This window comes from Chenopodium album, chromosome 14 (genome assembly GCF_948465745.1).
Source record: "Chenopodium album chromosome 14, dcCheAlbu1.1, whole genome shotgun sequence".
Classification (NCBI taxonomy): domain Eukaryota; kingdom Viridiplantae; phylum Streptophyta; class Magnoliopsida; order Caryophyllales; family Amaranthaceae; genus Chenopodium; species Chenopodium album.
Genome location: NC_137847.1, coordinates 4,757,992 through 4,785,812, shown reverse-complemented (window position 1 = coordinate 4,785,812; position 27,821 = coordinate 4,757,992). Strand labels below are relative to the sequence as shown.

The 27,821-nt window shown below is 37.9% G+C and overlaps 5 protein-coding genes and 1 pseudogene across 5 annotated transcripts; 5 read left to right on the top strand and 1 right to left on the bottom strand.

Moving 5' to 3' along the window:
* The first annotated feature begins 3,119 nt into the window (after positions 1-3,119).
* Positions 3,120-4,775, top strand: LOC145577645 (uncharacterized). Its single transcript, XM_081635124.1, has 3 exons — positions 3,120-3,411; positions 3,589-4,234; positions 4,316-4,775. Exons 1-3 carry the CDS (start codon positions 3,120-3,122, stop codon positions 4,773-4,775), a joined length of 1,398 nt encoding a protein of 465 aa, XP_081491250.1.
* An 84-nt stretch (positions 4,776-4,859) lies between these two features.
* Positions 4,860-6,305, top strand: LOC145577644 (uncharacterized). Its single transcript, XM_081635123.1, has 3 exons — positions 4,860-5,191; positions 5,288-5,505; positions 5,803-6,305. The coding sequence occupies exons 1-3, from the start codon at positions 4,860-4,862 to the stop codon at positions 6,303-6,305; spliced, it is 1,053 nt and encodes a 350-aa protein (XP_081491249.1).
* Positions 6,306-15,718: 9,413 nt separating this feature from the next.
* Positions 15,719-16,669, top strand: LOC145577643 (akuammiline synthase 2-like). Its single transcript, XM_081635122.1, has one exon. The coding sequence runs from the start codon at positions 15,719-15,721 to the stop codon at positions 16,667-16,669; it is 951 nt and encodes a 316-aa protein (XP_081491248.1).
* A 98-nt stretch (positions 16,670-16,767) lies between these two features.
* LOC145577642 (akuammiline synthase 2-like) lies at positions 16,768-17,689 on the top strand. Its single transcript, XM_081635121.1, has 2 exons — positions 16,768-16,822; positions 17,163-17,689. The coding sequence occupies exons 1-2, from the start codon at positions 16,768-16,770 to the stop codon at positions 17,687-17,689; spliced, it is 582 nt and encodes a 193-aa protein (XP_081491247.1).
* A 1,707-nt stretch (positions 17,690-19,396) lies between these two features.
* LOC145577641 (akuammiline synthase 2-like) lies at positions 19,397-21,278 on the top strand. Its single transcript, XM_081635120.1, has 2 exons — positions 19,397-20,306; positions 20,758-21,278. The coding sequence occupies exons 1-2, from the start codon at positions 19,397-19,399 to the stop codon at positions 21,276-21,278; spliced, it is 1,431 nt and encodes a 476-aa protein (XP_081491246.1).
* Positions 21,279-23,859: 2,581 nt separating this feature from the next.
* On the bottom strand, positions 23,860-26,814 carry LOC145577640 (cyanidin 3-O-galactoside 2''-O-xylosyltransferase FGGT1-like; annotated as a pseudogene).
* Positions 26,815-27,821: the final 1,007 nt, after the last annotated feature.

Sequence of the window (27,821 nt, the reverse complement as noted above, 5' to 3'; positions counted from 1 at the left end):
TTAAGAGGATAATATACTTAGGATATTAATGTTAAGATATTATTTTGAGAATATATCTTTAGGGTTTATGGTTATACTAGTATATCTTTTAGGAAAGATTGTTTTCTATCTTATGAGGTTAGGTTTTGTATAAATACTCAACCTATTGTTGAATAATAATCAAGCAATACAAGCAATTCTATTTCCTCTCTAATTTAGCACAAATACAAAGAACGTACAGCTATAATGAAAAGAACATACTATTAAAATGTAATGAACATATATATAAAGTAAAAAGAACATATGTGCACCAAAAAAGAGTGAAAAGAACATATATTCATGTTCTTTGATTGTCGATGTAATGTACTTTTATTTGTGATATAATGTTCATTGCTTATTGTGTATTGTTCTTTGAATTTTGTTTTGAAATTATAGTGGGTATATATAAATAATGTTCATTACATAATATTTTCATATTCTTTATTAATATTACAAATGTTCTTTAGATATAAAAAAAAAAAAACATAAAATTAAATGTTCTTTACAAAACAGCTATATGTTCTTTATAAAATAACTATATGTTCTTCATAAAATAACTACATGTTCTTTCTGCATTTTTTTTTCTGTACCAAGCAAGGTACAGACTGCTGTACCTAAAAAATTTCAGGCTGGAAATGATACTCCCCACATCAAACGATTTTTCATAGTTTACAATGCAACCTTTGGAAATAAGTCAAGAACGTAACTATTTCCTGTGTTTCAAAATAAATGTATTGTTGTGATATTTTGCACTATACACATAAGCCACCTTTATCAATGTTTATGATTTATAAATAAGAAAAAAAAAAAAAAGTCATATGGTAACTTGTCATAATCATCCCAATGTATAATTTCTAAAATTATCAACTTCTATAATTCTGTAACATTAGTCAAAGTTTTATATTGGCTAACGTACCCAATTTGATTGAGGCATTGATGTTGAAACAGAGAGGGAGTACATATTTTATCTTTGAAATCAAGCTTTAACTTCAACACGGAATTTGTTTCTTTTCTAGCATCCACTTAAAACTACTTTGAAATACGCATGAATTTGGTCCTTCTGATCAGGCCATGGGCAATAGCCTCGGTTACCCGGACTCAAATATGGGTTTGTCTTGTGATATGCATGGTTAATTCGAAAGAGGTGTAGCTCAATTTAACTAAAAAAAAAAAAAGAAAAAAGAAAAAAGAAAAAAAAAAAAAAAAAGAGGAGATATAGCTCAAAGGATATATCAAAGCAGGTTGGTTGAAGTAGAACAAAATGCCTGGGCCGGATTTTATTTAATCAAGGCATGCCTTAGAGATTGAAGGGTATATTCTGCTAAATGACAATTAGGCTGACCATATGGTTATATATATATGGTACACAAGTTTGTGAAGCATTGTTACGTGCATAAGATAAATGCGGCGAAAATGTGTATGCATGTTACAATAGATGTGTGGCCATACAAGCTAAGAAAGGATTGGTTAAGGAATAAGATAATTAGGAAGAAAGTAGAGATTACATCCATCAAATACAAGATGAGGGAGCTAGAGTTGCTTAAGGTGCTTTGGCCATGTATAAAGTAGAACAAGTGAGGCTTCGTACGTAGTCTTGTGAAGAGGCTTGAAGAGTGGGAAAGTGTTGTCATTCGAGGGTTTGGGGAGAACCTAAGTAAACTTCGAGGAAGGTGATTGATCTGAGATTGACATGAGTTGGGATTGAGTTAAATATGGTAGGGGATAAGGCGGAGTACAATGGAAGGAGAAAATAAATACGTTCTTTCTGTTTATGTTGTAATAGTATTGTTACTTTTATATATTATATTATCTACGTAACTTGTGTTTTGCAAACTTTACTTATTTCCTATGTCAAAGTTTTTCTCAAACCTTTAATTTTTTAGTCATACGTTTTTCTTTCTTTTTTTTTTTTTTTTAACCTTCCTTTTAAACTCAGTTAAATTTTATTTGTTTGATCATTTTATTTCTCACTTTACACACTTTTTATTATTCCAACTTTTATTCTATCAATTTTGGTTCTTTTTTTTTCGGACGATTTTTTACAACAATTTATGTTAATTGACTCAAATTATTTTTGGCCTTAGGTTTTGTTGTTGTTTTATTTTGAAGAAAAGCACTAAATCTTATGTAGAATATATTTTTAAGAAATACAGTATTAATTTGGATTTTTAAACTATTCATATATTAACCTAAGAATTATTTTTTATTACTAATTTATTATAAATAAATGTTATTATGTAATATAATGTTGGACTAGTTACATTGTCTACTTTTTAATTAGACTTTTTTAAGTAATTTGCATTAATAGCTAATTAAATATATTACTTAATAGTGTCAAAGTTATGTTTCAATAAATGTGCTAACCTAAATAATGCATTAAATTAAAAAAAAAAAGAAAAGAAAGAAAGAAAAGAAATTTGTTTATATTCCTAGCTCACTAATTGTATGGGATGATATCTGGGCATGACCGATATCTTGTGAAAGCACATGACCAGGTTTCAATAATTACAAGAAGATGCTGATATGTTACAGAAAGAAGACATGTCGGCCTGCCGGAATTCAACACGTGGCAACAGAAGCTCGACACTTGGCACAAAAGGCTCTGCATGGATGAGAGCCACCTGTCAAGGTAAACTATTATAAATAGTAGGTAAGACCTCATTAATGAGGACATTAATTACACTCTCTTACTCTTTCTCTCTCTATCTTCTCTCTTACTTATCTTCTCTTCTAAAACGCTTTCTGACTTTATCATCGGAGTGGTTATCCCCGGATCACCCCGGGGTTAGCTAACTTCTTCTCATTGTGTAGGTTCTCAGCTTGCCGATAGAAGTATCAGGATCTCAGGTCCGAATTCTTGGGGAAGTCAGGATCAGACAGAAACAATTTGGCGCTAGAAGGAGGGGACAGTTGGTCACTTCTATCGCCTAAGAACCTCACACAAAAACATTCATATAACAACGATAACCATGGCCGGAAACAATGGAATACCAGTAGAACAACCCCAGGTGGAAATAGTAGATGAAACCCATACCCTAGAGGGTAATCAATTCCATATGCCGATAACTCCCCCTGCAGGAGGAGGGGAGGCAGAGGATCCTATGGCGGCATTCACTCCAGATGAGTTGGAAACAGCCGCAAGGGTGATGAGTGCAATGAGTAGGAAGAGAAAGGAGGCTGAGGCGGCACGGGCTGAAAGAGAAGCTGCCCAGGCCGATAGAGGAACATCGCACCGTCACCAGGAGGAACAACACAATCAGTTGGAGAACTCGTCGAGGAGACCCCGACATGAGTCGCCGATAAGATCGCATACAACATCACGGCGGGTTGAACAATCCTCAAGTCACGTTGTGAGTACTGGAACTCAGCAGCAGAGAAGTTCACAAGTAGGGGGTCAAGCAGTGCGCACAGTGGTGCAGTTAAGGGCATCTCCATTTGCCCAGCACGTCTTGGATCAGCCAATGGAAAAGGTGAAAATGCCGACTTGTTGGTATGATGGAAGAGGGGATCCGGCAAGATTCATAACGTCCTATGAGGGACACATGATGCTATACACTAACTCGGATGCAGTCTGGTGTAAAGTCTTTCCGACAACTCTGATTGGGGCTGCAGCCGATTGGTTTAACAACCTTGAAGTCGGGTCAGTAGATAGCTTTGAAAGGTTGACTGAGATGTTTGTAGGTCAGTATGTCAGTAACAGTGTGAGGCAGAGAACCTTTGGAGAATTGATGGATGTGGAGCAGAAACCGGATGAATCCTTGAGGGATTATATCAGGCGATTTAACAATGAGGCAAACACCATTCCGAAATTGCAACAGGAAATAGCTGTGATGGCTTTAATGAATGGATTGATTGATTCGGATTTTAAGAGGTATCTTACAAGGAAGAACCTGCCTACATTGGCAGCGGCATTCAGCAAAGCTCATGATTACATAAAGAGTGAGGAATTAATGAAGACAAGTAGCAGACATGTCACTGCCGGAAAGGGGCAAAGTCAGTATGAAGGGACCTCGTCTGGAGGAAGCAGGCCGAGAGCTCCTGCCCCAAGAAGGGGAGGAGGAAGTCGGCAAGATTCCAGACCGACAAGGCTGCCAATGAGATATAGCACCTACACTCCCTTGAATACACCAAGGGCGGCAATCTACTCAGTAAACCAGAACAGAGAAGATTGGTCGAGGCCGATTCCCATGAAGGCAAGGCCAAGGGATGTAAAGAAGTATTGTATGTTCCATAGGGATGTGGGGCATTATACGAAGGAGTGTACATAATTGAAGGACAACATTGAGGAATTGATCAGGAAAGGGCACTTAACACAATACCGGTTGAATGCTGGCAGAAACCAGCAACCGGCACAAGCAGTTGAGAGGCAACAGATAGAAGCAAGGCCTGAAAGGACACAAGGAAGGATAGTCCGACAAGGGGATGCAGGAATACCGCCGTTATCTACAGGAAGGGTAGATGTGATAACGGGGGGACCGATTCATGGAGGAACGATTAGTGGGGCAAGGAAGCATTTGGCGGAGCACCGTCATTTGGTTTGTGCTTTGGATGTGGATAACCGTCCTCGGCCGGCATCAATACCCCAAGTTGTGTTCACAGAAGAAGATGCACGAGGTGTGGTGTTCCCGCACGATGATCCATTAGTTCTGATAACCAAGATCAATGGGGCTGACATCAAAAGAGTGCTGGTGGATGGAGGCAGTTCAACGAATGTGTTGTTTATGCAGGCTTTTAGTGAAATGAATATAGGAAGTTAATACCTGAAGCCGGTATCGTACCCTGTGATCGGGTTTAATGGGTCAACAGTGAGGCCAGAAGGGAGTATTGTGTTGCCGTTAAGGATGGGTGATGGGCCACAGGCTAGAGATGTGATGGCAGAGTTTCTGGTGGTGGATGTCAAATCGGCCTACAACGCAATTATCGGCAGACCGATAATTCATGACATGCAGGCTGTTGTGTCAACTTACCACTTGGCAATAGCCTATGTGTCAATCCTGGGCGCTGTGGAGAAGGTGTATGGAGGGCAAGTTATGTCAAAAGCTTGTTATGTGACAGCTCTGAAAAATCCGGTTGGTAATGCCACGGTGCCGTGTAACCCAAAAAGAGAAAGTGAGCCGACAGCTCAGGATTTAACTATGAAAAACTTTGATGCAAGACCTGAGGAAACACCAAGGCCGTTACCGGGAGGAGAAACCGTCCAAGTTGAATTGCAACCAGGCAACCCCAGTAGAACAGTGAAAGTTGGGGCTGATATGGATGTGGAGACCAGGTGTAACCTGATAAGCTTGTTACGAGAGAACGCCGACGTCTTTGCGTTTTCGGCCAGTGAGATGCCAGGTATACATCCCGAGGTGATGGAGCATAAGTTAAATACTGATAGAAAGTTCAGGCCGATAAGGCAGAAGCAGCGCAATTTCTCAACTGAGAAGATAGAAGCAATCCAGGCTGAGGTGAATAAGCTCTTAGCGGCAGGGTTCATTGAGCCTTGTACATACCCAGAGTGGTTGGCAAATGTGGTAATGGTGAGAAAGCCGACAGGGAAGTGGCGAATGTGTGTGGATTTTACAGATCTGAATAAGGCCTGCCCCAAGGATTGCTACCCACTACCCCGAATAGACAGGCTAGTAGACTCAACCTCTGGTCATGCTATGCTCAGTTTTTTGGATGCGTTCTCGGGATATCATCAAGTCAGCATGCATAAGGCTGATAGGAATAAAACGGCTTTTATAACAGATGTTGGTGTATATTGTTATAAGGCAATGCCGTTTGGGTTGAAAAATGCAGGGGCAACCTACCAGAAGTTGGTAGATAAGATTTTTGAGAAACAGAAGGGACGGAATGTTGAGATATATGTGGATGATACAATAGTAAAGAGTAAGAACAAAGAAGACCATATAGCAGATCTGAGGGAAACATTCGAGACTTTGAGAAAATATCAAATGAAGCTGAATCCGGAAAAGTGCGTTTTTGGGGTGAGATCAGGGAAGTTTCTAGGCTTCATGGTCAGTGAACGGGGGATAGATGCGAATCCAGATAAGGTGAATGCGGTGCTTCAAATGAAACAGCCTAAAACCATTCATGATATACAGAGGTTAACTGGCAGGATGGCAGGGTTAACCAGATTTATCGGCAAATCAGCTGATAAGGCTCTTCCGTTTTTTATGGTGCTGAGAAAGAATAAGGCATTTGAGTGGGGAAAGGATCAAAGTGATGCCTTAGAAGTAGTAAGGAATCATCTCAGATCTCTGCCCACAATTGCCAGGCCTGAGAAGGGAGAAGTGTTATAGTTATACATCTCGGCATCGCCAAAAACAGTAGCAGCCGTCACTACTAGAAAACAGGCAAATAGCGACGGAATGGTTCCGACGGACACTAAAATCCGTCGGAAAACACATGTTTTCCGACGGATTTTAGTTTCGTCGGAAATCCGTCGGAAATTTCCGACGGAAATAAAATCCGTTGGAATATATGTGTTTTCCGACGGATTTTCCGTCGTAATTATCTATTTCCGACGAATTTAAAGTCCGGCGGAGATTTCCGACGGATTTTTCCGTCGTAATTATCCATTTCCGACGGATTTAAAGTCCGTCGGAAATTTCCGACGCATTTTTCCGTCGGAATATATTTAAAAAAAAAATTAATTTTTTTTAAACCCTAAAATTCAATTCCTCCGCCTCCTTTTTTATTCATTCTCCTTCTCTCTCCTCTTCCTTCTCTCAGTCGCTCCTCTCTTCTTCTCCTTCAATCAGCCCCTCTTCTCCTTCTCTCTCCTCTTCTCCTTCTCTCTCCTCTTCTCTTTATTTCTGCTCGATCCTCTTCTCTTTCTTCATCTCTGTCTTTCCTCTTCTTTCCCCCTTTTCGACAGTCACCAACAACACCACAATCACCAACAACACGGTACCACCACAATCACTAACAACACCACCACAATCGCCCTTTCTCTCTCTTCTCATGATGAGTAAAGAAAATTAAAGGTTTTGAGGTCAAATTCGTCCATTTAAAGCCTAGATCTAGACTTTAAATGGCCGAATTTGACCTTGTTAAACCGTTTCCATGGTGAAGATCGAAGCATATTTTAATTTAAGGTATGTTTTATATTTTAAATTTTCGATTTTGTTTCTGTTTTTTTTTTTTATTGTTATTAGTTTTTGGATTTCGATGGTGGTGGTGGGTGTGGCTTATGTGCATGCGTGTGGTGGTTGGAAATGGATTTTTGGATTTCGTTGGGGCTGTTTTGGTGCCGCGGTGGGTGGTTTAGGTGGGCGGTGGTGGGTGGTTTAGGTGGACTGTGGTGGGTGGGTCGGGTTTAGGTAGACCATGGTTGGTGGGTTTAGATCTAGGTTTAGGTGGGGCGTTGTTCGGGTTTAGATCTGGGTTTGGTGGGTTGGTGGTGTGTGGTGGATGGCGCTGGCCGTGTTAAGTTTGTGGGGGGGGGTGGTTTGGGCTTAGGTGGGTTTAGCCGTTTAGGTGTGTTTAGGGTTTAGGGTGGGTGTGTGACTGTGTGGTGGCCGCTGGGTTAGGTGTGTGGTGGGTGAAATGCGATTGGAGGTGGTGATACGCCGTGCCGGTGTAGGAAATTGAAACACCCTGAAATTCCGTCGGAAATTTTCGACGGAATTGAATCCGTCGGAATTTTCCGACGGATTGTTGCAGTACCTGAAATTTTTTTCCGGCGGAAAATTCCATCGGAAATTCTGTCGGAATAGTGTTTCCGACGGAATTTTCGTCGGAAAACTTCATTTTTCCTACAACTAGTTTTCCGACAACCTCTTCCGACGGAATTCCGTCGGAAACCCTATTTCCGACGGATTTCAGGGTGTTTCCGACGGAATTTTTCCGTCGGAATTTAGCCTATTTCTAGTAGTGCGTTTTGTTAGTAGAAAGGAAGAGACAATAGCAACCAATTTACTTCGTCAGCCATGTTCTGAACGCGGCAGAACGCAGATATCCAGTTATAGAGAAAATGGCGTTAGCAGTAATAGTGGCAGCCAGGAAGTTGAGACCTTACTTTGATGCACATCTGATAGAGGTGCTCACCAATCATCCTTTAGAAAAATCATTGCGCAAAATGGATACATCTGGTAGATTACTGGCATGGGCAGTTGAGTTATCGGAGTATGAAATCAGTTACAAGCCCAGGACATCAATTAAGGCTCAAGCGTTGTCAGATTTTATTGTTGAAACCACATATACAGACAAAGAAGAGGAGTTGGGAACATGGCAGGTATCGGTTGATGGATCAGCCACAGCAACGGGGGCAGGGGCTGGAATTGTGATAACGGCCCCAGATGGGAAAATGTTTGAATACGCCATTAAATTCAAGTTCAAGGCGACAAATAACGAGGCCGAGTATGAAGCTGCGGTAGCCGGAATGCAGTTGTCAATAGCAGCAGAAGCAAAACGGCTAGTTTTGACAACTGATTCTCAGCTGGTATCAAGTCAGTTTAGTGGGGAGTACGAGACTCGAGAGCCAGCAATGGTGAAGTATTTGGAGAAGATGAAGCAGTTAGCAGCTCAGTTACAATACTTTGAGATCAAATTAGTTCCGAGATTGAAAAATGCTCAAGCAGATGCACTGGCAAGACTGGCAAGTTCAAGCTTCAATGATTTGGAAAGGACAGTTATGGTTGAGATTTTAAAGCAGAGAAGTATAGATGAGATGTCGGCAAGTGTTTGTTGTGTTGAAGTGGGGAATCAATGGTATGATAAAATACTGGCATACATCATTCATGGTGTAGGGCCAACAGATAAAGGGGAGTTGAAAAGGTTGCGGAAGGATAGTGTGTGGTTCGTTATGTACCAAGGCCAGTTATACAAAAGGGGGTTTTCACTACCGTTGCAAAGGTGCATAACGGATTTTGAATCAGCAAGGTTAATAGAAGAATTGCACGAGGGAAGCTGTGGTAATCATCTCGGAGCAAGAGCCTTGTCCAGAGAAGCAATGAGAAGAGGATACTACTGGCCGACAATGAATGCAGATGCGACGGCCTATGTTAAAAAATGCGAAAAGTGTCAAAAGTTTGCTCCAGTTATCAACTTGCCTCCAAACGATTTAACCCCGATATTAAATCCAATTCCTTTTGCCCAATGGGGAATGGATATAGTAGGCCCGTTTCCATCGGCCACGGGTGGAAGAAAATTTCTGATAGTAGGAATTGATTACTTCACAAAATGGATTGAAGCAGAACCAGTGACGAAGATAACGGCATCGGAAGTGAAAAAGTTTATATGGAAAAGCATCTTCACAAGGTTTGGGTTGCCAATGGCGATGGTTTTTGACCATGGGACTCAATTTGACTGTAAACCAGTAAAAGATCTTTTAATGATGTATAAGGTGAAATTTGCTTATGCAGCAGTATGCCATCCACAGTCTAACGGCCAGGCAAAAGCAGCAAATAAGCAAATCATAACAGCAATTAAGAAGAAAATCGAAGATGCAAAGGGTTTATGGGCAAATTTGATACCGGAAATATTATGGGCCAACAGGACAACAGTAAGAGAAGCCACAGGTGAATCCCCTTATACTCTGGTTTTTGGAACAGAGGCAGTCATACCAGCAGAAGTCGGGTTGCCGACATTCCGAATTCAACATTACTGTGAAGACCAAAATGATTTACTCCTTCGACAACAGTTAGATTTCTTGCCAGAATTGAGAGAAAAAGCAGCAGTTAAGTCAGTTGCCTTTAAAGAAAGAATGTCACGAGCATACAACAAAAGAGTATCCCATAGGCCGTTAAGTGTAGGAGATCTTGTACTACGAAGAACAAAAGCGACCGGTAAGGGAAATGAAGATGGGAAGCTGACTGCAAATTGGGAGGGGCCTTATCGGATTAGGGATGTCGTCATCCAAGGATCGTTTTACCTAGAAACTTTGGATGGGACACCTCTAAAAAATGTATGGAACTCAGCTGTATTGAAGAAATACTATGTGTAATGAACAATTTTTATGTGAAGCTGATATTAAGAAAGACATCAGTGATGAATGAAGAAGCATTCAGACAACATGTGTTGGAATAGGCATCCTCCATTTAACAGAACATCGTTAAATGGGACGGACAGCTCAAAACCGCTTCCGTGAAGTTAATAGATATACAACCTGATCAGTTGTGTACGTTAACTCACGAGGTTGCTGGTTCAAAATATAATACCGGCCAAATCAATTCGAGTATACGCCGATATGAGGCATAGCTCAGAATGTGATCGCCGAGAGGGTACCTAACTGGCTGAAACAACAAAGCAGTAGGTGACCAATGTTATAATCTGAACCATCAACGACCGGTTACGGCTCAGTATACATAGTTTTAACACGAACTATGTACACTGGGGGGAGTAAGGAGTGATATGGTATTTGTGATATCCATAGTACGCTGGTAATTTTTAATGCATGGCATTTGTGATACCCATAGTACGCTGGTAATTTTTAGTGCAATTTTTCGAGATTAATTACAATTTTTCAAGTGAGGTAAAAATCTGATATCTTCCAAAGCCGAGGTTTTGAAGTCTGATATCTTCAAAGCTGGCGTTTTTTAAGAGGTTTCCAATTGGAAGTTGTCGGATTTCAGATAAACTATCAGGTAAACTTATTTTTTGCAAATTGTCTTTTATATATGCTGAAAATGGCAGGGCAATAAAGTTATCATAACGTTGTAAAAAACAAGTAGATTAGGAAATGATAAGCAGAGAACAACACAGTTACGATAAAGTGTAAAAATTAACAGACAGTTAGCAGACAACGAAAACAAGAATAAGTTTGCATAACAGATAAAATTGACAATCGACAGGCATCACCACAAAAAAGGGGGATATGCCGATAAAACAACATTGCCAAAATAGATGTTCACGCATACAAAGGACAATAAAAGAGAGTTACAGCTGGTAAGGCCCAATAATACAAGACCCACAAGAAGATGTCGGTGATGACTGCCCGCCCCTTCAAGATTGTGCATTCTCAGGCACTGGGGAGTCCAAGATGCTGGGATCTTTGGGGCCGTCATCAGCACTTGGCGCCAGATTGTAAAAGTCCTCTTCAGAGAACTGCTGCACCTCGAAGCCGGAAGGGATCTTGTAGGCTTCCTCGTCGAAAGCCTTCTCAACCTTGACCCAATCATCTTTTTTCCAACCGGCGGCGTGGGCAACACATCTCTGATCAGCAGTCCAACCTCCATCGAAACGGTCCTGGAGCTTGGAGCAGAACTCATCTGAAGTCAAGTAACGGCCCACGGCTCTCTGGCGAATCCCAGGCTTATCGGCTTCCATTCGCATAACCTTCTCTTCGAGGTTTTTTACTTTAGCCCTGGAATCGCCGAGATCTTTCTCAACTGAAGAAAGACGCTCAATGGCTTTATCTTTTTCAGCAATCTGAGTCTTCAGACTCTGCAATTCCAACTCCAAGCCAGCAACCTTTCCAGCCTTAACCTTCAACTCCGACATCTCTTTGTCGTCTTTTTCTTTTATCTTCCTCAGATCATCCAGGGCCTTTTCAGCGTTGTTAATGATTTCTTGCATGGCACTTTGACTGGAGGAGGCTTGATGGTGCTTCTCTTGATAATAGCGGTACATCTCCACCAGCTCCGTACCAGACATAACAGCCTGTGAACAGGAAAGTACTTCCGAATAAGAATTAACAAAAACCATGAAACAAGCGATAAGAGTGCGTAAGCCATAACGTAATATAAGAAATAGGTTGAGGCAAAGAAGTAAAGTAAACATACCTTCATCATGTTGTGCATCGGAAGAGTAAGGTTACTAAGAAGCCGGTAACCAAGGGTCCCACCCTGCGTTGGATCGTCGGTAATCATTGATTCATTCCGGCCAACATCCATGTCGAGCTTCCAACGGTCCCCAGAATGGCCGGCAGGAACAGCAAAGCCTTTCAGGACTTCATCTGGAAACCGGCCGGAAACTCTTTCTATCCACTGGTTGGACCGGTATGTTAAAGCCGGTATGCTGGAATCTGACCCAACCGTAGTAGGAGCAATTGTGGTGGTCGCCTGAGGTTGACGAGGGGATTCGACAGAAGTGAGATCTTCGATCTCAACACCCTGAATAACCTTCTTCACAATAGCCTCAGGGCTCTTAGCTTTGTTGATGGGTGGAGTCTTCTCAGACTCCGCTTAGTCCTTCTTCTTCCCACCACGCCCTTCAGGTTGTCTAGGGCTGGAGGTCACAATTCCACCTCGCCGATTGGCCAGGGATGTCGTCTTTCTCTTTTTGGCATTGTCATCAGCCATGATCTCAGCTCTTCTCTTGGCACTGACAGTTGGAGCACGGCCGCAAACGGTAGCAAGAGTGTCGTAGGGGCTTGAAGCTTTAGGGCAACGTCTGACAACTCTTTTCCCGTCGGAAGATAAGCCGAGTTGCTTATTGTCCAACTTGTCAATACCTGAGAATAAGGAATGTAAGTACAATCAATTAGGTACATATAAAAAAAAGAGAAAGAAAAAGAAGGAAGAGAAATTCAATAAAATAAACAGTACCATAACTGTCAGTCCAACAGAGACCGACACGAGATAACGGCGCGTTGCCCAGAATGTAACTTACATTCGGCACCCACACATTAGGAACTATACGAACCTTGCCGTCACCTTCATCAAATTCTGAGACGTCAAAATGATTGACGGCTCTCTCTTCGTGCTTACCAAGATCCCTCTCGGGGATTGAATCAAAACGAGGATGAGGCTGGTAAAAGGTTCTTCTTAGAGGAAATTCCTCAGGAACCGACATGAAAAAGAACCTCACTTGCTAGCCCTTACAGCTTGTCAATTTGGGGTGGACGGTATATTTGCGAGGTTGGGTATACAAGGACCACCACCCATCTGACTGACCATCTCTCTTCAAAGTAATCAGTCGTCTAAAAACGTTAAGGGTTAGGGGATAGTTTCGATATAGCATGACCCAGATGGTGGCAATAACGGCCCGTATGGTAGGGGGAGTAACCTGAACTAAACAGACATTCCAGGCTTTTAGGATTTTTGCCACAAAGGGGTGTAGGGGAAAGCGAAGGCCGAAGTCTAAATGCTTCATATAAACGGCCACGGAACCTGCTGGGCAATCTAATACTGAGGCTCCAGAAGGGGGAACTAACAGCTCATACCCGTCAGGTAAGTTAAAGAATCTCTTAGCACGACGGCAGTAATCTTTTTCAATTGCCGTTTTCCTAAAATCATCACTTATTTTCGCCTTGGCCACTTTTCCATCTCTGGCAAGGGTAATAGGTTGTCGGAATTCAGCTCCGTCAGTCTCGGAGTTATAGCCCTCGTCCAGATTCTCTTCCTGGATAACCTCTGCCGTCAAGTCGACAATGTCATCCCTACTCTCATTGTTGATACTGTCTTCTTGAGTCTCGTCATCTCCTAAAACTGAGTTGACGGCTGAATCATGAAGTGGGGATGACGGACCCTCCTGAGGGTTCGCAGGGATATCAGCCACTGGTTCTTCTTCAGAAGAACTTACAACCTGACCTTGCCCAGGTCTTTTGCTGGATTCTGCTGCCTTAGCGGCCTCAGCTGCCTTAGCTGCTTTGGCGGCCTCAGCAGCTTCACGGGCAGCAGCACGAGGCTGATAACTGGTTCTCTTTACCCTTGGCATGGTGTTTATACCTATATTGCCAACGTTAGTGCCGTATTGATTAAAATAGCGTTTCCCAGCAAAGCTGTGTAAGTGATAACGAACACTAACAGGCTCAACGTTAAGAATTTCGGCATCGGCAGGGATATCAGGATTAGTAGGGTGGAAAGCACTTTCACGGTGAGCAATGGTCCTATGTATCATAAAAGCGCGTTTTTCTTCTTCAGAAGATAACGTCTCAAATGGATAATCAATATTATCAGAAAGGGAAGACGAATTACCCTGATTACTACCAGTTTCTTTGCCTAAAGATTGTCTAATTAAACGACGCCTAGCAGTACTAAGGTTAGGAAAATTCTCTTCGACACTATCTTCAGACATTTAATTGAATATAAGAAAATAAAAATAGCATGTAAAATCAGGGGTTAGGGTACGACAATACCTTCGATGAAAATCGCTGATTTAGTGCCTTTAACTGATAAGAAACGACGAAGAAAGAGAAAGTACGCCCGAAGAACTGGAATGCGCAAACCGAAGGCAAAGAAGATAAGAAAGGAAACAGCTTTGGTCAGCAACTTAAGCTTTTTGAGAGAAAACTAAGAAGGAATGCGAAGTAATGAGAAAATGGCGTAATTTTGATCTAAAAAGGGGAAACTGAATGGCCAGTTGAAGTGAAAGACGGTTCAGAGATTCGACGGTTGTTAATTAGTAAATTTTTTCAAAAAGCAGCGGCAGGATTTGTGACACGTGTAAAATTTTCCCGCTCAAAAAAAAAAAAGGGGGGGGGGGAGGGAACAGTTACACTACCATAACGTACACATTGAAATAAGTTGACCTTGTACGCTATCGGCATACAAGGTCACTTGGGGAGGAAAACGGAGTTTTTTCGCTCCCAGGTATTTTATAATGAGTTGACCTTGTAAGTTATCGGCATACAAGGTCACTTGGGGAGGAAAACGGAGTTTTTTCGCTCCTAGGTATTTTATAATGAGTTGACCTTGTAAGCTATCGGCATACAAGGTCACTTGGGGAGGAAAACGGAGTTTTTTCGCTCCCATGTATTTTATAATGAGTTGACCTTGTACGCTATCGGCATACAAGGTCACTTGGGGAGGAAAACGGAGTTTTTTCGCTCCCATGTATTTTATAATGAGTTGACCTTGTAAGCTATCGGCATACAAGGTCCCTTGGGGAGGAGAAGAGTTAATAAAAGTAATGAAGAACACGGTGTTACGGCACAAAAATTGTCCTCTTACATAAATAATAATAATAAAAAGTACTAAAAGTAGCAAACAAATATAAAACTTCTCAGCAAAAGAATATAGGGCTTAAAAATATATAAATATATAGAAGCTAATTTGTCTGGATGCAAGCCAAGCAAGTAAAATGAATTGTGACAGCGGCAAGGTCAGTAATAAAACTTTGTTAATAAGCAGTGCTTTACAGAGCACAAGAAACGTCGCTACAATAAAATTTCCAACATAAGGAAAAGTCTGAAGAATGAGATGTGGAACCCAAAGTTTGTTTCGTTAGGTTCAGCTTGTTACTCATGTTACCTGAGCACGATGATGAATCATCATACGTCCTCACTTGGGGGGATAATTGTATGGGATGATATCTGGGCATGACCGATATCTTGTGAAAGCACATGACCAGGTTTCAATAATTACAAGAAGATGCTGATATGTTACAGAAAGAAGACATGTCGGCCTGCCGGAATTCAACACGTGGCAACAGAAGCTCGACACTTGGCACAAAAGGCTCTGCATGGATGAGAGCCACCTGTCAAGGTAAACTATTATAAATAGTAGGTAAGACCTCATTAATGAGGACATTAATTACACTCTCTTACTCTTTCTCTCTCTATCTTCTCTCTTACTTATCTTCTCTTCTAAAACGCTTTCTGACTTTATCATCGGAGTGGTTATTCCCGGATCACCCCGGGGTTAGCTAACTTCTTCTCATTGTGTAGGTTCTCAGCTTGCCGATAGAAGTGTCAGGATCTCAGGTCCGAATTCTTGGGGAAGTCAGGATCAGACAGAAACACTAATATATACTGAATAAGCTATCAAAGTGAAGCACAAAATTATTATAGTTATCCTACCGTATAAAAATTAAGGGAAGAAAACAAATGATGAAGCCATCAGTTTCCTTAAATGGTAAGAAAACACTAAATGTACAAGTGAAAACATTATCAGCAGAAATGATGAAGCCATCAATTCCTACACCCTCACATCTTAATCCTTACCACCTTTGCCTTCTTGACCAATTCTTTGGTTTAACCTATGTGCCGCAAGTTCTCTTTTACATTAATAATAATCCCTCTAAAAACGAGGAAAATCAAACAAACAACGATAAATTATTAGTTGAGAATGACGAAATCATTATGATTATCACTCGTCTTAAAGAGTCCCTCTCCAAGACACTCTCTGTATTTTATCCTCTTGCTGGCAGACTCACTGCAGATGAGTCCGCCATCGATTGCAGTGATGAAGGGATCGCCTTTATTCAAGCTCGAACCAACATTACTCTAGGAGAATTTCTTAAATCTCCTAATCGTGTTGATGAACTTCCTCAATTTATCCCCGGCATTAATACTAGAATTGTATCAGCCTCGGAGGCAGTACCACTAGCTCTTCAAGTAACTGTTTTTGGATGCGGCGGTTTGGCCGTCGGATCGCAATATCTTCACAAAATCTTTGATGGGGCTTCTTGGGGGATTTTCCTCAATACCTGGGCTGCTGTTGCTAATCAGGAGGTAGATCAAAAGATTGTTAAGCCGGATTTTGCCACCGCAATCTCTCTCTTTCCTCCGTGTAGCTGGGCTTCTAAGAGGAGCTCGAAGATCTTAACGACTCGAGCATTATTAGATGGAGGTAATCACGAGGATGAGGATGATCAAACTTGTGTTGTGAAAGCTTTTGTTTTTACTCCCGAAGCCATTGCTAAGTTGCAGGCTCTGGCAAAGAGTGAGCTTGTAAATAATCCAACTCGAATCGAAGCGCTTTCGGCCTTTATTTGGAAGCATGCCATGGCTGCTGCTGCGCGGTTGCCGCCGCCGCCTGCAAATCCAACGTTAATGTGATCAGTGAGTACACTGTTTTTTTTTTTTTTGAAAGGATTATTGAATTATTAAGTCGTGACCTGTAGTAACTCATTGGAGCCAAAAAAAGTTTATTTTTAATGTCAAAAGATTTGTGGGAAGATGCATTGGTGGACCACACTAGCGAAAAAGTGGGTCATTTTTGTCTTAATTATATGATAATAAACAAAAAAGAAGTGTAAATAAAGAGTATCAAACACGAGTCTCATAAATGTTGATTAATTTACAAAAACACCAGTTAGGTTGACTGAGTTATTTTGTTAATTTATTTTCAAAAATACCACTACATAAACGATTTTTGTTTATCATGAAGATAAAGTGGGAGTTCCTATAGCTTACTTTATACAGAAAATATGGTACTTGTTAAAAATAAACGATTTTTTTTTTTTTTTTTTTTTAAAAAAAAATTTTAAAAATACGTTATCCTATAAATCAATCCACTAAGACTAGGGTAATTTTTGTTGATTGCAAACAGGTCCTTCGGTGTTGATTCATTCAGTGAACATACGTCCCCGAACCAATCCACCAATACCTTCAACGGCAATTGGAAATTTGATAATTCATGCATATGCATCCTACAAAGTGGAGAATGAGCCTATATCAGGTGTGGATCTGAAGGATCTGGTTGCTGAAACTCGAAAGGGCTTATCAGAAGCAAAGGATGCTGAGTTCTTAAGCAAGTTTAAAGGCGAGAAAGGGGCCGAAGCCATGCGCCAGTACAAGCAGAAGATAGCAGATATTAGCAAAGATAAAAATATAAACACATACAAGTTCACTAGCTGGAGTAAACTCGATGTGTTACCAAACTTTGGATTCATTGGGATGCCTGTTTGGATTGGATTTACTGGTGGTAAATTAAGCTCATTGTTTAAAAATCTCGTTATCATGATAGAGATTCCTGCTTCTGGTGGGATTGAAGTTTGGTTGATATTAGACGAGCAAGAGATGTCCGTCTTACAAACTAGTGCGGATTTCCTTGTATTTGCTTCCCTTACTTCTTGACCTTATTTCAAAATTAAGGGTCCCAACGAATTTGCTTTATGTATTTGGGTGTATTAAGTGCTTATAATTTGAATAAAAAAAATCTTTCAGTTATAACATTAATTACTTACCATATGCCATTTTTTTTTTTTTGACTGGAACCATATGCCTTATTTGCTTTATGCATCTAAATCTTGCTTGCTTTGTATTGTCACGACTTAAAGCGCATAAATCAAGATTAATTGAAGTTGCTTAACTAAAGCGATTCTTTGTATACTATTTCTCAAAAAACAAAGCATTGTCAATTAGGGGTCAGAGTATAAAGCATGATTAGAGTTATACGCTTTTTTGTGGATTGATTCGTTGTGTCCTTATTGTTTTATTTGTTGGTTAGAGTATAAAGTATAAAGCATGAATTTTTTTTAAAAAATTATTATTATTATTATTTGGGTATAAAAAAAGGCTCTATCGGGCAGAAGTTTCTCAATAGTCCCCCCAACCTGAGATAGTAGACTAGGTATTTTAAAAGTGGGGGACAGGGTAAAGAAATCCCTACTCCAAAGTGCCTCTAACGAGGCTGTGAGGTTTTATACCACCTCAAGCATGAATATTGTATGGTAAGCAGAATTTCTTAAAAATCTCGCAAAATTATACTCATGGGCTGGGGTATAATAATACACTTAGCTTTTAAGCGTGCAGGTGCATAATGAGTTGATCGGGTGCATAATATATAAATTAAGGTACCCAAAACAAGGGTTATGTAATTTAAGAAGGTAGGAATGTGTTAAACGGGTTTGGGCTACAACCGCCACGAGCGTCCATTTTATACAATTTAAGAGGTTCCACCTCAAAAACATATGAAAATGAGGAGAGTAGCCCCTTGGCCTTATTAAGTGGACACAACTTTTTTGTTGTTTCAATGTGTAATAAACTATCCAACACTTTTAATGTAGGACAACACTATCACTCACATGCAGGTTTGCTCATGAATTGTCCATAATATTGCTCAGATCACAATGCAATCCAACCTATATATACTCTGATAGGATGTTTAACGAGTCTGTGACGCACCCGTCACGAGTGTCCATTTTATACGACAAATAAGGTTCCACTTCAAAACCATATGACAATGAGGGGAGTATGTAGCTCATTAGTGGACACATTTTTTTTTTCAATGTGGGATGCACTTTTCAACATTTTTACACTATTTTAATGTAGGAAAACACTTTTCAACATTTTTACACTATTTTAATGTAGGAAAACACTTTCACTTACATGTGGATTTGCTCATGGGCTAAACGGAATATATGTACATTTTAATAAGTTTTCTGAGAATCAACAATGCACAATAATTATGCATCATTTCCCTGATATTTTTTTTTTTGATGCATCATTTTTTTATTTGGTAACTTTATACTATATTTTATCATTTCACTCTTTTACTTTAAACCTAACTCAAATTATTTTATCATTTTTCTCTCTCATGGTCCCTACTTGAATAGTAAATAAATCTACTCTATCTCACATACTTTCTTTTTCATGGTTTCCATATTAGTTTTACTATAATAAGCTATTCATCCATTCACAAATAATATATTACTTTCCTAAAACTCCGTGCTTCATAACTATCTAAGTGATGCATACAAAAATATCGGAGGAAGTAATTTTCTTTAAGCTTATAAGGTTAGGGCCTGAGGCAAGAATTGGTCATCGCAATAATAGATAGAAATGGAGTTAGAAATGGAAACAATCTCAACTGAAATCATCAAACCATCAACTCCTACACCTCCACATCTCAAAACATTCAAGCTTTCTCTTCTTGATCAATTCTACCAATTCACTTATGTACCCCATGTCCTCTTCTATAACCCATCTCCTCCGCTCGAAAATGGTACAAAAAATGATCAAAAAATGACAGCATATTTAAAAGATTCACTCTCTAAAACTCTCTCTTTATTCTACCCTCTTGCTGGTAGGCTTACCATGGACGAATCATCAATCGATTGCAACGACAAGGGAATATCCTTTGTCGAAACTCGAGTTCTCAATTGCTCCCTCAGTACCTTCCTAGAGGCCTCCAACCGCGTTGATTTGGTTGGTCGCTTCCTATCTGAAACTATATATGATGATCAAATAATTGGCAATAATAAAAATAGCCATGAAACGAAGACGGTCACAGAACTTGTGCCACTAGCAATACAAGTGAGTATTTTCAATTGTGGTGGGTTTGCTATTGGTAGCCAATGGCTTCACAAGGTCTGTGACGCGGTTTCATGGGGAAATTTCCTCAAAAATAGGGCTGCTATTGCGGCAGGGCTAAAAGAGAATGTCACACCTCCTGAATTTGCTACCGCCATCTCTCTTTTTCCTCCGTGTGACTTGATCCTACCCTCAGGAACGAAGCCTAGAACGCTTAAGCCTCCAGATGACGCCCTTAAGACGGGTTGTGGTGGCTGCATTGTCCGATCATTTTTGTTTACTCCTCAAGCCATTAATGCTTTACAAGCTCTGGCTATAAGTGAACATGTACCTAATCCTACCCGCGTTGAGGTTGTGTCTGGATTCATTTGGAAGCATGCCATGGCGGCGGTGGCTACTACCGCTAATGCTCGCTTGTGTAACTCAGTTCCATCTATCTGTAAGTATCTATTATTTAATAAGTATTAGCCATGCTTCGATTCCATGATTTAACGTCTCTATTAAAATACTTCCTCATAAATTAGGGTATGTTCTCTTCACCTTAACTATGATTGTTACTTTGTTCACCTTAACTGTGATTGTTACTTTGTTAGTAAATGATGCATAATTTTTAATGTTTTATTATTAAAATAAGTATTTCATAACGTGTGTGTATATATATATATATATATATATATATATTAGAATTGATTAGATAGAAGTAGTTAAAGGTATTGAAACTTATTAACTTGGTTAAACTTATTTAAAAAGTATTTTTTTTAAGGTAATATAAAGAGAACACATCCTTACTTATTTTTCTTACGAGTCCTTAATAAATTTAAAGACACTTATTATTGGTCTTAATTTTACACTAAACTAATGTGATTGCGTTATTGTTATACTCCAAACAGGTTCCTCAAATATCAGCCATGCAGTAAACATGCGCCCGCGGACCAATCCCCCGCTATCATCAGCATGCTTTGGAAATTTGATAATTGATGCTATTGCACACTATGAATGCGAAAATGAAACTAGCCAAAGAAATGTAGAGCTCTCAGACTTGGTAGCTCGGATCCGAAACGGGCTAGCACCGTTCAAGGACGCGGAGTTTTTAAGCAAGTTTCAAGGAGAGGGAGGGGCTCAAGTTATGGGTAATTACAAGAAGAAATTAAAGGATGAAAATGATAGCATAACAACATATAAGTTCACTAGTTGGAGTAAACTTGATATGAAACCAGATTTTGGGTTCGGGTTGCCGGTTTGGGTCGGGTTTACCGGAGGTAGACTGAGCTCCTCATTTAAGAATCTCATTCCTTTAATAGAGACATTAGATCATGGAATTGAAGCATGGCTAATACTAGATGAGCAACAAGGTTCTGTTTTGCAATCTGATCCTGACTTTCTTCAATTCGCTTCACCTATTTCATCATGATGTCAAATTTATTTTATAAGCCTATAATTGGCTATTTGCTTTAAGTTGAGATTCATCGTTATTGTTACGACTTTTCAATTTTCAGTTTTTTCTTTTTTCTTTTTTAAAGAACTACTGTACAATAAACAAGATATCAGAAATAGTACTTTCTCATCTTTTGTTACAGTTTTAGACATAATCTATACAAGCAAGATAAGTCCATTAAATAGCTTTTTATCATATGCTCTTTCTCCCAAATTATTTTTGGGATTTTTATGTATACTCTTATCTCTCTCTCTCTTTTTATTTATATATTTTTTTATAGCAACAATTTGATCAATACCGAGTTTTATGCAATTGATTTAAATTTGTTAAAATATTGTTAGTGGGGTATGTTAGGAATTTAAAAATTAATTTTTTTTAAAAAAAAAAAAATTGATAGTGGGTGAATTTTTATTTTTATTTTCGAAGAAAGTGGATGAATTATTTTAGTGAGGCTCGAATAAATAAGAAAGTGTTGCTATTATGAAAGGGATGAAAAAAAAGTGTTGCAATTGTTATAAAACGACAGACGTAGTAAGTAAAATTCATACAAAGTGATTTATAGCTTTCGTTTTCAATGTAAAACTGATGTAAATTATATAAAAGTAAAAATGTTATGATTTAGAACATTCCTTTAACATTCTTTTTTAATATTGTAATTAGTTTTAATCATATTTTTAATGATCAATCTTGCCCATTCATCCAATTGACTTCAATTTTGACCAAGAAATGAAAAAAAAAAAAAAAAACAGTCTTCTTTATTATGATTAAAACAAATTGTTTTTCAGTTTCTAAAACCAAAAAATTGAAACTTTGCCCCTTGCCATTGACGATTCTCCAATCTCCATTAAAAACCAACATTTGCTTTTGGTTTATTAACAATAACTTTGCATCAAATTTATATAAAAAAAAATAGAATCAACCTCCATAATAGAAAATACTCTGTTAGAAAAAGGGAGGAAAAAAAAAAGATGAAGATAAAGATATAAAAATTGTAAGATTTGTCTCTAATTTTCAAGAAACCAATCATTTGACGTTAAAGGTAATAAATCCATGAAAACATCAATTAAGATAGATCATTATTTTGTACTAATGCATGATCTGTGCACTAGGGTGCACCATGTGCATGGTGCACCCGGTTAAATAAAAAAAAGGTGGAAAGAACATTCAGTTGTTTGAAAAAAAACATTAAGGTTTTTGAAAAAGAACATGCATTACAAAAGAACGAGAAAACATTACATAAAGAACATGATAACAACTTTATTAAAATTTCATGAAAAATTACACATTAACGGAAAAATCTTTACCAAAGATAATATTTCCCCAAAAATAATTTTCTTTTCTCCAAAAATTCAACTTTCCATAATAATTTTAGTTTTCTTTGTCTAAAATTATTTTTAACTAAAAATAATTCAATATTTCATTTTCAAATTAAATTTCAAAATTCAAAATAACATATGTTAAAAGAAAATAAGTTATAATGTAAGGAACATATCAAACATATATATATATATATATATATATATATATATATATATATATATATATATATATATATATATATATATATATATATATGTATATATTTATGTTCTTTGTCAAACATAAGTATGCGCTTTGTCAAACAACAGTAAGTTCTTTCTGCCTTTTGGGTGCACCATGCGCATGGTGCACCCTGGAGTACTATCCTATTTTCACTCTGTACTCCCTCCGTTTTTAAATACTTGCTCCATTTCTCCATGCGCAGAGTTTTAGGAGAAATTGGAGAAAATAATAAAATATGGAGGTAGTGGGGTTGGTGGAAGAATAAAAAAATGTAAAAAACAAAAGGTAGTGGAGATAATTGGAAGAGAGAGAATATATGTTGGGTCCATTAGGTGAGAGAAATTAATTAAATATTGTAAAAGCTTTCCAAATAAGGAAATGGAGCAAGTATTTAAAAACGGCCGCAAATAGAAAGTGGAGCAAGTATTTAAAAATGGAGGGAGCATAAGTTTAATTCTTCAACCAAATTTTCCAATATTAAAAAAGATGGAATTTTGTTATTTTATTTAATTTTTATTTTTATTATTTTTTTTAATAGTTGTATTTTAAAGTCAACTAAATGGATGGATGTGATGAATTTTGTTAATTAGAGGGTTGAGATTTACTCAATTACATTAACAATTTTATTGTATCCATTTGAAAATTGTCTTTCAATTAATTATTCGTGATAAAAGCTTAGAAGGGGTACTAATCAATAACTTATTGTGTACCAGATTAATGTTGTTTATAATTTTATATGTATTCTAAATATCATACACACATCGCGTGAATAAAAGAATATTTTTTAAATACTCCAACTATGTTACCTTAGTTATATCGTAATATATTAAAGTGAAAATTCACCAAAGTGTTACACTTAAAACAACGGAGGGAGTGACATATATAATATAGATTAGAAACGAGATTCAAAGCTAAACAAAAACATTGTATCCAAAGTATAACTCACAACTTCACATATCCTCTTATTCAAGTATTATTTCAAATTAAACAAGCACACCATAAAATAGCTTTTCAATCATCCCATTAGATCTTGTAAACTACCCACCAAATGATTGATATATGAGTCCTCAAGTTCATCCTTTAACAAGAAATCTTTCCATTTTTCATGGTTCGCCCTTACCACTTTCCCTACTCCTTCACCTTCGAGCTCCATCACTTCCATGATTGCCTTACAAACATCCTCTTTGGTAAAGAAGCCATCTTCCTCTCTTTTCACGATTTCGACGCCAACTTTTAAATGTGCACCCATCAACCTTGCATTGATAAATTGATCACCTCTGATAGGGATCCAGCTCCGCAGTGAGTTACTAGCGCCTCTGATAGGGATCCAGCTCCGCAGTGAGTTACGAAGCATCCTACTGAAGGATGCTTCAAGATCAATTGTTGTTGCACCCAATCACTACGTATGCTTCCTCTTTTCTTTGTTCTTTCGATGAATCCCTCAGGTAATGCCGATTCCATGTTCTCACACCCTTTAGGAAGTTTAAGGACGGCCAGAAAAGGCAAACCTGATTATTAAGTAAAAGTATTAACTAGAAAATTCGATCTTAATATGCTTGGGAATTTGTACATATACTCTCCATATTGTTCAAGTGTTACGCAATTTTCTTTTACGACCTTTATTTTTTTAAGTGTTATACTTTTTTTTTTGACAACAACCTTATTTAAATATTATTTCTCTTTCTTCTAGTTTTAATATTTTTTTTCACTCACATTCTTTAGTTTATTTACTTCACGAATTTAAAAAAAAAAATTAATATTTCAATTACACCGATAACTTATTTTATATTTAAGTCCCAATTAATTTGCCTAAAGTCATGTACAATTAGGGCCTTCTCTTCAGCTTATTTTCAATTTAGTTCAATTACTAATTTCCTTCTTTCATCAAATATTCAATTCAGTTTAGTTCAGTCCATTTCACTAAATCAGAACAGGCCCTTAGCACTTAAAAAAAATAAAAAAAAATAAGGAAGGTTATTCAATAGCCACAATAAAAATGTAGCCATTATAATAAGGGTAAATCTCAACCCTTCATTTATTTGGATTAATCTTGTTCATCCATTTTCTTATACTTTGACCTTCAAAAAAAAAAAAAACCTAAAAAAAACTCCCTGACTGCTTTCTTCATAGAAATGGCAAAAACTGCAAAATGGTAGAAGTCTGTAACGTCAAATATTCATATCATTTTCATGATCAAGTTGCTTTATTTTACTAATTAACCAAGATGTGGGCTAAAGTAAATCAAGATCATATAACATGAAAAAAAAATAATAATAATAAAATCAAGATTTTAAATTTTTTCTATAGTATAGCATCTATGTCATTTCTGGGTTAAAGAAAATCTGAATATGGATTTTACTTTCACCATTGCAAAAAGCTTGAGATAATACATATTCAGTGATGAAGAATGCCTATTGCAAATTTGCAAATTAAGATATCATGTTAGTTAAAGAACTTTTGTCACTTATTAATTAAGAATGCCGATTACACCGACAAATAAAAAAAAATGAGAATGACGGCTAATTAGCCATGTAAATAGCTTAAAGCCTTGAATTAGAAATGAGAGGATATCGAGATTCATGAAAATAGAGGGAATCAAAGAGCCAAAGAGGATCTGCTTAAGGTACAATATTTAAAATATCTAATGGTCAACTTAATTTTTTTGGTCAACTTAGTGAATGGTGTAGATTTAGTATTAAAAATGAAAGGTCATGATTATAAAGTTAAAATGGCTACAAAATTATTGTAGTCATTGCAAAATTGTACTAAAAAATAAAAAATAAAATAAAAAATAAAAATTAGTAACAAAAATTAGCTAAAATAAAAATGATATAATTATTTTTAACAAAGGAATTCATTGTACTTGTTACTAAGGTAATTTTAGATGATTAGTTAATACTTGGCAATTAAATCTTCCTATAGAGCGAGTGAATTTCCCTTGAGAAAACATACATACCATTTGTTCATTATTGTAGTCGATAAAAGAATAAAAGTGAAAGAGGTATTTTTTGTTAAAGGAAGGTACATGGTAGCTAATGGTCTTACCTGTGAGTTCAAGACCGAGGGCAAGTTCCTGAAATTGGTCCTTCTCCAACACACTTTCACTGCCAAGCGCGCAATATACTACACTTCTAGGGTCAAAACCCTTTAGCCAACCCTCCAAATTTGGTTCTAACAATCCATCATATGGTTTTGCAACCACTCCAGCCCACAACACCGGTTTTTTGTACAGTGTACTAATATAATCCCCAAATTCCCTTTCCATCTCCTTAAAACTGTTAAAGCAAAGTGCATCACTTTGATCGACACAATTCGACAACCTCTGGTAAAAGTAACTTCTGCTAAGATAACCTAACATCTCCATCCCCCGGGCCTCATGGGCATGAAGCCTGAAGCCGGGAGACGATGATGGGAAGCCTGTTGGAGCATGACTCAGCTCAGCTTCGGTCAGCGGAGTGGCCTCGCCCGGGGGAGACCCTCGGGCCCGTGGATCGTTGTAAGCAAAATGGGAAGCGTAACCAGTAACATAGTATATGGACTTTATCCCGTGTTTACGAGCAAGACCGGGCAACCAGTATGCATAGTCGAAAAAGACTACATTTATGGGGATGGTAGTGGTCGTCGTCCCAGGTTGAGGCATGAGATAGGACTCGATAACAGATTGGGTGAAGTCCATGGCAGTCAGGAGAGGTGCCTGGGATGTGTAAGGCAAGTCAGCGGTGATTTCGGCACCGGCAGGAAGCCCGTCGACGGGTGGAATAGTAATGGGGATGAAGGTGATAAGGTCTGGGTAGTAATTGTGAGAGGCTAGTTTGAGTATTGCCTTGGTAGGAAGGAAGAACGACACTTTGTTGCCTTTTTTAGCAAGATTATTTGCTAAGTGGAGAAAAGGTGTCATATGGCCATAAGCAAACCAAGGATACATAGCTACATGCATTTTCATGTTATCTTCTATCTCACTCAATCTCATCATCTAACTTTGGTTCTGCTTAGCTTGTTTAATTTGATGGTGTGTACTTGATTGCATTGAAGCCTTATTTATAAGGAAACCTTAGAAACTTCTTCAGTGCTCAAGTAGTGCAAGGGATTGGGCGTTATCACGTAATAGAGATGTTAATTTAGATACTCGGATCAAGTCTGATAAGGTCCAGTTGGGTATATCTCAAAGTTAAATCATGTTAAATTATTATGTCCATACAAGCAAGTCAAAATCTTAGGGGTTTTTTTTTTTTTTTTTTTTTGGGATTAAATCTAGTTGGGTTGGTCATGTCAATTTGTGACACCTTTGGTTAAAAGAAAGTTTCTATACTTGATTCCTCCATTTAGAATAAGCCAAATCCCACAACCAAATAACAAAATATATATCAACAATTGACATTTTAACTTTTCACCAAATTTTGTGCTATATGGGCATTATTTCATGGGATCTTTTACCAACATGGCTAATTTTACAAAAGTATTTAACTAAACGGCTAATTACAAATTTTAATTTCCAAACTAGCTTTCTTTTTAGCTGTTTGTTTTTTGTTTTTTGTTTTTTAAGGAACTACTAACTAATTTATTAAATTGGAAGGAATTTATCTACTTCTTATATTCCTTTGAAGCGGGTTCACATTATGAGTTTTGTTTATTTTTATTTTATTTTTTTTTTTGTTTTTATTTAAAACTCAATTGGGATTTTTTTTTTTTTTTGTTTTTTTTTAAAAAAATTTTGGATTTTGTTTTTCTTTGGGAAATTCTAATGCCATAGTTTAAAATATCCCACCAATTTGAACAATAACATTCAACATAATATATTTGCAACAATTCTGAATTTTTAAAAAAGCTACACAAAATAAACTATGGTCAACAATTCTAAAAGTCCATTGTTTCTAATGCACTTACAGGGAGAAAGGGTGTATTAGAATAAGAAAAAAGCCTAAAATTTAGAACGCAAGTAGGAACATTCAAGTCTTGATTATAAATAACTAGAGTTAT

Bases quoted from the DNA above. Each gene is read 5' to 3' on its own strand.
- LOC145577645 (XM_081635124.1), top strand. From the start codon at position 3,120: ATGGCGGCATTCACTCCAGATGAGTTGGAAACAGCCGCAAGGGTGATG. The intron at 3,412-3,588 runs GTCAAGCAGTGC...ACTCGGATGCAG, and splicing joins GAGAAGTTCACAAGTAGGGG to TCTGGTGTAAAGTCTTTCCG. The intron at 4,235-4,315 runs GTATTGTATGTT...GGAATTGATCAG, and splicing joins AGGCCAAGGGATGTAAAGAA to GAAAGGGCACTTAACACAAT.
- LOC145577641 (XM_081635120.1), top strand. From the start codon at position 19,397: ATGGAGTTAGAAATGGAAACAATCTCAACTGAAATCATCAAACCATCA. The intron at 20,307-20,757 runs GTAAGTATCTAT...TACTCCAAACAG, and splicing joins TAACTCAGTTCCATCTATCT to GTTCCTCAAATATCAGCCAT.
- LOC145577642 (XM_081635121.1), top strand. From the start codon at position 16,768: ATGTCAAAAGATTTGTGGGAAGATGCATTGGTGGACCACACTAGCGAA. The intron at 16,823-17,162 runs GTCATTTTTGTC...GATTGCAAACAG, and splicing joins CCACACTAGCGAAAAAGTGG to GTCCTTCGGTGTTGATTCAT.
- LOC145577643 (XM_081635122.1), top strand. From the start codon at position 15,719: ATGAAGCCATCAGTTTCCTTAAATGGTAAGAAAACACTAAATGTACAA.
- LOC145577644 (XM_081635123.1), top strand. From the start codon at position 4,860: ATGGGTGATGGGCCACAGGCTAGAGATGTGATGGCAGAGTTTCTGGTG. The intron at 5,192-5,287 runs GCCGTTACCGGG...TGTGGAGACCAG, and splicing joins AGACCTGAGGAAACACCAAG to GTGTAACCTGATAAGCTTGT. The intron at 5,506-5,802 runs GTACATACCCAG...TGAAAAATGCAG, and splicing joins GGCAGGGTTCATTGAGCCTT to GGGCAACCTACCAGAAGTTG.